This window comes from Palaemon carinicauda, chromosome 4, assembly GCF_036898095.1.
Source record: "Palaemon carinicauda isolate YSFRI2023 chromosome 4, ASM3689809v2, whole genome shotgun sequence".
Taxonomy (NCBI): domain Eukaryota; kingdom Metazoa; phylum Arthropoda; class Malacostraca; order Decapoda; family Palaemonidae; genus Palaemon; species Palaemon carinicauda.
The window spans coordinates 33,596,346-33,604,314 of record NC_090728.1 but is presented as its reverse complement, the minus strand read 5'-3'; the positions used below and the strand labels follow the sequence as shown (position 1 = coordinate 33,604,314).

Here is a 7,969-nt window from a genome sequence, read left to right as displayed (position 1 = left end):
GTTCTCCTATGTGAAGGGCTTGGGTTTGTATAGTTAGGAAAAATACAAATTACGTTTAACCCTTTTACCCCCAAAGGGTGTGTGAGAGAAGGAAGTTGAGAGTTAATGTGGGTAAGTGTAAGGTTATGAGATGTACGAGAAGGGAAGGTGGTGCAAGGTTGAATGTCATGTTGAATGGAGAGTTACTTGAGGAGGTGGATCAGTTTAAGTACTTGGGGTCTGTTGTTGCAGCAAATGGTGGAGTGGAAGCAGATGTACGTCAGAGAGTGAATGAAGGTTGCAAAGTGTTGGGGGCAGTTAAGGGAGTAGTAAAAAATAGAGGATTGGGCATGAATGTAAAGAGAGTTCTATATGAGAAAGTGATTGTACCAACTGTGATGTATGGATCGGAGTTGTGGGGAATGAAAGTGATGGAGAGACAGAAATTGAATGTGTTTGAGATGAAGTGTCTGAGGAGTATGGCTGGTGTATCTCGAGTAGATAGGGTTAGGAACGAAGTGGTGAGGGTGAGAACGGGTGTAAGAAATGAGTTAACGGCTAGAGTGGATATGAATGTGTTGAGGTGGTTTGGCCATGTTGAGAGAATGGAAAATGGCTGTCTGCTAAAGAAGGTGATGAATGCAAGAGTTGATGGGAGAAGTACAAGAGGAAGGCCAAGGTTTGGGTGGATGGATGGTGTGAAGAAAGCTCTGGGTGATAGGAGGATAGATGTGAGAGAGGCAAGAGAGCGTGCTAGAAATAGGAATGAATGGCGAGCGATTGTGACGCAGTTCCGGTAGGCCCTGCTGCTTCCTCCGGTGCCTTAGATGACCGCGGAGGTAGCAGCAGTAGGGGACTCAGCAGTATGAAGCTTCATCTGTGGTGGAAATGTGGGAGGTTGGGCTGTGGCACCCTAGCAGTACCAGCTAAACTCGGCTGAGTCCCTGGTTAGGCTGGAGGAACGTAGAGAGTAGAGGTCCCCTTTTTGTTTTGTTTCTTGTTGTTGTCGGCTACCCCCCAAAATTGGGGGAAGTGCCTTTGGTATATGTATGTATGTATGTGACCCCCAAAGGACGTACTGGTACGTTTCACAAAAGCCATCCCTTTAACCCCATGGACGTACCGGTACGTCCTTGCAAAAAAATGCTATAAAAATTTTTATTTTTCATATTTTTGATAATTTTTTGAAAAAATTCAGGCATTTTCCAAGAGAATGAGACCAACCTGACCTCTCTATGACAAAAATTAAGGCTGTTAGAGCAATTAAAATATACTGCAAAATGTGGTGGGAAAAAAATAACCCCCTGGTGGTTAAGGGTTGGAAATTTCCAAATAGCCTGGGGGTTAAAGGGTTAAAATTTTGTCATTATATATCACATACTTTGCAATTATGGTTAGCTTGGTATTTGTGGAAAAATAATGTTTTTTTTTTTTATTTACAGGTTATTTAGAGGAGAATGGCTTTGAAAAATCATCTCAAACTCTACTCAAGGAAGTGCCTGAGTTGGGTGAATTTTCTCAGTTACGAAAACAAGGAAAGAAGATCAATACGCTTGTTGGTAATAATTCTTTGGAAGAGATTCTTATGGATTTTTCTGCCACAAAAGATCATGGTAAGTACAGTATGGAATTGAATTTTTGTTTTATTTATATAATGTTATTGAACAATTGACATTGAAATTCAAACTGTTGCATTTAGGTCATCAGATGCAGCTGAATTTTGTAAAGTTACTTCGGTGAAAATTTCCTTTAAGATAAACTGTTCATTAATAGCAATTTTTTTTATTTCCGAGTTAATTATTTTCATTTTAAATGTAGAGTTATGTATAGTGTTAAAACAGATTTACTCTAACCTAATCTAGTAGGTCCAAGGGGCTGCAGAAAATGGTAAAACTCAGATAAGCAAATAAGCTTGTTATGGTTTTATTATTACAGTGCACCTCATAGGGTGTACAGTTGACATTTTCTAGGGATCTTTGCTATGTTTCCTTTAACTTCTGGCTGCACTTGCTTTACAGCATATCATGCTTCTTTCTTTCCATCTATTTGCTGTCCAGCCTCTAATATATTTTAAGTTCATATTGTAACAGCATGGTTTTCTTCTAGTCGTGAGTTTGCCGGTTAATAGCATCATCTGCTTTAAGATTCAATTTTAAATATAAAACTTACCCGCTGGTTATATAAAAGAGCTGAAGTCCCTGACGCCAGGGCAGAAAATTCAAATCTCGCGCTATCGAAGATACGCCAGGTGTACCAACCGCACCCTAGCGGTAGAACAGGTGGAACTACACACCAACTCCAGTTCTTCTCTCTGCCGTCATAGCTGACTGACATACAGAAGTTCGCTCTCGTGTTTTTACTCTCTTGGGAAGTTGTTTGGTGATGTACAACGTTCTTTTTTGAGTTTAAGCTATCGTTGATTAATTTTCCTTGGTTCTTATCTTGAAATCTTTTTGTTTGAGATTTTCTTTATTGTTTTTTCCCTTACTTTTTGCTTGTCGGTCTCTCACGTTAACTTTAAAATGGCCGACTCCTCCCCTGCTCAGCGTAGGTGTGTTAGTGAGGGTTGTCGTACACGACTTCCTAATGGATCTATTGATCCTCATTCTATTTGTGTAAAATGTAAGGGTAAATTTTGTTCATTAGATGATAGGTGTAATGAGTGTCTTTCCTTAACTAATGATGATTTTGGTACTTACGATCGTTATGTTAGGAGATTAGAGAGAGATAGACTTAGGCGTAGTTCTTCCCGATCTGTGGATAGAACCTTACCTAATTTACCTGTTCCTAATCCTGTTCCTTCCCCTGTGGTGGTAGATCAGGAACCTACTATGAAGGACATGTTTACTGCTATTTTGTCTCTTGGTGAGAAAGTTGAGTCCTTAGCAGCCGATAGAAATACTATCTTTTCAGAGTTAAAGGTATTGAAAAACCGTGATCCTATCGGAACTGTGGAAAGTGTTTCAGTGTCTGATGTGGTACCGAAGAATCGTGACTCTCTCGGTGTTGTGACAAGTGTTGATAATGTGGTTAGTGTTGCGGAAGGTGCGTCGACTCGAGTGTCTGATGTGGTACCGAAGAATCGTGACTCTCTCGGTGTTGTGACAAGTGTTGATAATGTGTTTAGTGTTGCGGAGGGTGCGTCGGCACGATCTTGTCGTTCACCTAGCCTTAGACCTCTTTCTAGCTCTCGAACCCATGGGAGAAGTAATGTCGAACGGCTTAAGGGAACGAGAAGCATCATCAATCGTGCAGACGTCCCCTCGAACGTTCCTGTTGCCGTAGCTCAGGTCGTTCACCCTCATCGTAGGAAAGGTGAGGTTCATACGTTATCCCCGTCTTCCGATGAAGGGTCGGGGAGTGAGATCTGGCGGCGAGCGTCGAGACCGCTTAAACGCTCCCATGTTGATTTGGACGCGGCGCGTCAAAACACACAGCGTCGGGAATCGCCTGTGCGGCCAGGATGTAGTTCGTGGGGTTCACCGGAACGTTTCCGTTCTCCCAGCGCTTGCACTCCGGCCAAACGTTCAGATCACCGTGTTCGTGCGGATATGATTCCTTCCGATTCGGACCTTGTAACTATTCATGCACCTCCTCTTCCATCGGATTGGCTTTCTTCCCCTGAAATGCGTGGTGACATTAGTGCGAATCTTCCTTCTAGGAGTTCTGTTGATCCGAAATGGACTGCGCTTTTGTCTATGAAGGAACAACTCTCTTCGTTGATGGATTCTTATCAACCAAGTGTTGGCGTTGTGTCTGGGCGTTCGATGTCAGACCAGTTATCGCACAAACGTTCGATGGTATATGGCCTTGACGAGTTATCACTTAGACGGTCTCCCATTCACAGTGTTCAACGCCAGGTTGATTTTGATGAGTCGCGTCAGAGAGTTTTGGTTGACCAGTTTGCGTTTTCTGGTCGCGGGGAAGAGCGTCGGCGTCGACAAGTGGACGAGACGCGGCAACAATTTGAAGTAGTGGATCGCCCGCGGCAACAACTTTTGGACGCGGCGCGTCAAAACATTGGTTTACAGCGGCGACATCCTGACTCCTTTGATCGCTCGCAGCAACAGTCCTCGGACTTTACGCGACCTCGCGGCGATCTTCAACAGTTACCTTCTGATTTCAAGCGTTCTTCTGTTCAACAACAGTTGAATTCTAAGCGGTCTAAGCAGTTGTTGGTTGAGGATGATCGTCTACATGTCCGTGTTTCGCATCAATCTACTTCTACTTCTCCCCACCAAATTGACTCAGATGTTGGCCTTGACAGGCAGTCCCATCCAGACGTTGTTCCTTCGGTTCAGGCTGCAGCTGTTGCTGCACTGCCAGAAGACGAACCAGAGGAAAAGTCAGATGAGGATAATCCTATTGAGGAAGTCTCTGAGAATGAGGAGGAGAAGCATTATCAGCATGCTGTGGACCTTCGCAAGTTTATGCTTATTTTGACTGGAATTTTCCCGGATTCTTTTACCCCTGTGGCCCCTCGTTCTCCGCCTTCTGAATTCATCTTAGGTAAAGCTACTAAGGTTCCAGTTTACACCAAGATGGTTCTTTCTCGATCTTCTAAGCGGGCCTTGAAGTTAATGGGTTCTTGGTTGGACTCCAAGAAAGCTTTTGGCAAAACGGCCTTTGCCTTTCCTCCCGCTAGGTTAGCCTCTAAATCTAGTGTGTGGTATGAGACTGGTGAAGTGTTGGGCTTGAGTTTTCCTTCGTCTGCCCAAGGGGATTTTTCAAGTTTGGTAGATGCTTCTCGTCGTCTTGCCTTAAGGAAGACGAAGATTTGGTGGTCCATGCCAGAGTTCGACCATTTGCTTAAAGGTCTTTTCAGGGCCTTCGAAGTTTTTAATTTTTTGGACTGGGCTTTGGGGGCTTTGAGTAAGAGGGTCTCTGATATGACGGAAACGGACACTAGTGGTTTGGTTCATTTGATGTCCTGCTTGGACAAAGGTGTGAGAGATGGCTCCAACGAACTTGCTGCCTTGTTTACAGCTGGAATTCTCAAGAAAAGGGCCACGATGTGCTCCTTCCTCTCCGCAGGAGTGTCTCCCTATCAGAAGACAGGCCTTCTTTTCGCACCTTTGTCTAATTCTTTATTTCCTCAGGAATTAGTGGGCGAGGTGGCTACTGCTCTCACTCAGAAGGCCACACATGACTTAGTTACTCATTCGACTAGGAAAGTTTTGCCTCCGTCTTTCTCCTCTCGAAAACCTAAGGAATCTTCTTCTGGGTTTCGTCCTCAGTCCTTTCGTGGGAAGCCCTCTGGGAGAGGCTCTTTTAAACCAGAAGGAAGGAAACCTAGAGGCAGAGGGGGCAAGTCCGGCCGAGGTAAAGTCTGACTGCCCTCTCCTTCAGACAGCAGTGGGGGCCAGGTTGACTCACTTTTGGGAGGCTTGGGAGAGGAATGGAGCGGACCCCTGGTCCGTCCAGGTGTTAAAGGAAGGCTACAAGATCCCCTTCCTGACCAATCCTCCTTTAGTCACAGATCCAGTGGATCTTTCGCCCAAATACAGAGAGGGTCCCAAGAAACAAGCCATGCTTCTACAGATGTCTCTTTTATTAGAGAAACGAGCAATAGAGGAAGTGCAAGATGTTACGTCTCCGGGGTTTTACAACCGCCTTTTTCTAGTACCCAAGAGTTCCGGGGGGTGGAGACCGGTTCTGGACGTAAGTGTGCTCAATGGTTACGTCCAAAACTCGACGTTCACCATGGAGACTCAGAAAACAGTTCTGGCAGCTGTGAGGAAGGACGATTGGATGGTCTCTTTAGATCTTCAGGATGCCTATTTCCACCTTCCGATTCATCCCAGCTGCAGACGTTATCTGAGGTTCATGGACGGAAACAAGGTCTTCCAGTTCAGGGCTCTTTGTTTCGGACTTTGCACGGCTCCTCTATTGTTCACCAAGATCATGCTGAACGTGGCAAGCATGCTGCATTCGAGGGGAATCAGGGCCTCTCTGTATCTGGACGATTGGCTGATAAGAGCCTCCTCAGCCGATTGTTGTTTGAAGGACCTCAAGATGACTTTGGATCTCTCCAGAGAACTGGGTCTCCTGGTGAGCTCGAAAAAATCACAACTCATTCCATCCCAGGAGATTCTTTATTTGGGGATGGAGATTCACAGTCGGAGTTTTCGGGCTTTTCCGTCGTCGGTGAGAATCCAAGCAGCCCTCCTAAAAGTACAAACGTTCCTGAAGAGAGATCTTTGCTCCGTCAGAGATTGGATGAGCCTTCTGGGGACTCTCTCGTCGTTAGAGAAGTTCGTGACCCTGGGGAAGTTGTTCTTGCGTCCTCTTCAGTTTCATCTCAACCGCCATTGGAAGAAAGGGGACAGCCTCGACAGGGATTGCATTCCCATCTCGACTTCCATCAAGTCTCATCTTCAATGGTGGAACAACGAGCCCAGACTGAAAGAAGGCTTGTCTTTACTTCAGAGGAACCCAAACCTCGTGTTGTGTTGCGACGCCTCCAACTCGGGGTGGGGAGCCACTCTAGAGAAGCAGGAACTTTCGGGGACTTGGACGGTAGAGCAAACCTCTCTCCACATCAATCAAAAAGAGCTTTTAGCTATTCATCTGGCTCTCATCGGCTTCGAAAAGCAGATCAGGGGCAAGGTAGTCCAAGTCAATTCGGACAGCACGACAGCTCTGGCCTATATTGCGAAACAAGGCGGGACCCACTCTTGGCCTCTGTTCGAGATTGCAAGACTGCTCCTCATCTGGGCGGAGGAAAGGAAGGTGACTCTTTTGACGCGGTTCATCCAGGGAGTCAACAATGTGAGCGCAGACAGACTCAGCAGGAAAGGTCAGGTTCTCTCCACAGAATGGATTCTGCACCCGGACATCTGCAAGAGTCTGTGGCGGTTATGGGGTCGACCTCTCGTGGATCTCTTTGCCACCGCGAAGACCAAACGACTAGAGTGTTATTGCTCTCCGGTTCCAGATCCCGAAGCTTTTCACATAGACGCTTTTCTGATGAACTGGTCACACATGGAGGTTTATGCCTTTCCTCCGTTCAAGATCCTTTACAAAGTGATTCAGAAGTTCGTTTCACACGAGGAGACCAGAATGACACTGATAGCTCCGTTCTGGCCGTCAAGGAGCTGGTTTCCAGAGGTACTGGAATGGATGGTGGATGTCCCGAGAAGCCTTCCCATGAGACCCGATCTTCTCAGACAACCTCACTTGGCCCGAAATCATCAAAACCTCCGAGCTCTACGTCTGACTGCCTTCAGACTATCGAAAAACTCGCTAGAGCTAGAGGATTTTCGAAGAAGGCAGCCAAGGCAATTGCAAGGGCAAGAAGGTCTTCAACCATCAAGGTGTATCAGTCCAAGTGGGAGTTGTTCAGGGAATGGTGTAGAACTAACGCGATTTCCTCTTCCAGTACATCGCTTTCCCAAATAGCAGATTTTTTCTTGGACCTTAAAACTAAGCATAACTTCTCGTCATCAACTATTAAAGGTTACAGGAGTATGTTGGCGACGGTTTTTCGACACAGGAACCTAGACCTTTCTGATAATAAGGATCTACGAGATTTACTTAGGTCTTTTGATACGACCAAGATGATTCAAACGGCTCCCATCGCCTGGAATTTGGATGTTGTCCTTAAATTTCTCATGAGTGACAGATTTGAGCCTTTACACTCGGCTTCATTTAAGGACTTAACCTTGAAAACCCTTTTTCTAGTTACCCTCGCCACTGCGAAAAGAGTTAGTGAAGTTCACGCTTTAAGCAAGAACATTGGTTTTCGGAATGGGAAAGCCATTTGTTCTTTGCAACTGGGGTTTCTGGCCAAGAACGAAAACCCTTCTCGACCATGGCCCAAATCCTTCGAGATTTCTAACCTTTCGGATTTGGCTGGCGATGAATTGGAAAGGGTTCTCTGTCCAGTTAGAGCTCTACGTTGTTATGTGGACAGAACTAAGAATCTGAGAGGTAACTCAGACGCTCTGTGGTGTGCAGTTCGGAAACCCTCGATGCCCATGTCCAAGAA

At 45.7% G+C, this 7,969-nt stretch overlaps 1 protein-coding gene across 1 annotated transcript in view; it reads left to right on the top strand.

Annotated features, from left to right (window-relative positions):
* Positions 1-7,969, top strand: part of LOC137639885 (protein NPAT-like) — an 81,654-nt gene that overhangs the window by 15,939 nt on the left and 57,746 nt on the right. The window contains exon 2 of the mRNA XM_068372148.1: positions 1,422-1,592. Coding sequence (XP_068228249.1) covers positions 1,422-1,592 — 171 coding nt within the window. The remainder of the gene's footprint in view (positions 1-1,421; positions 1,593-7,969) is intronic.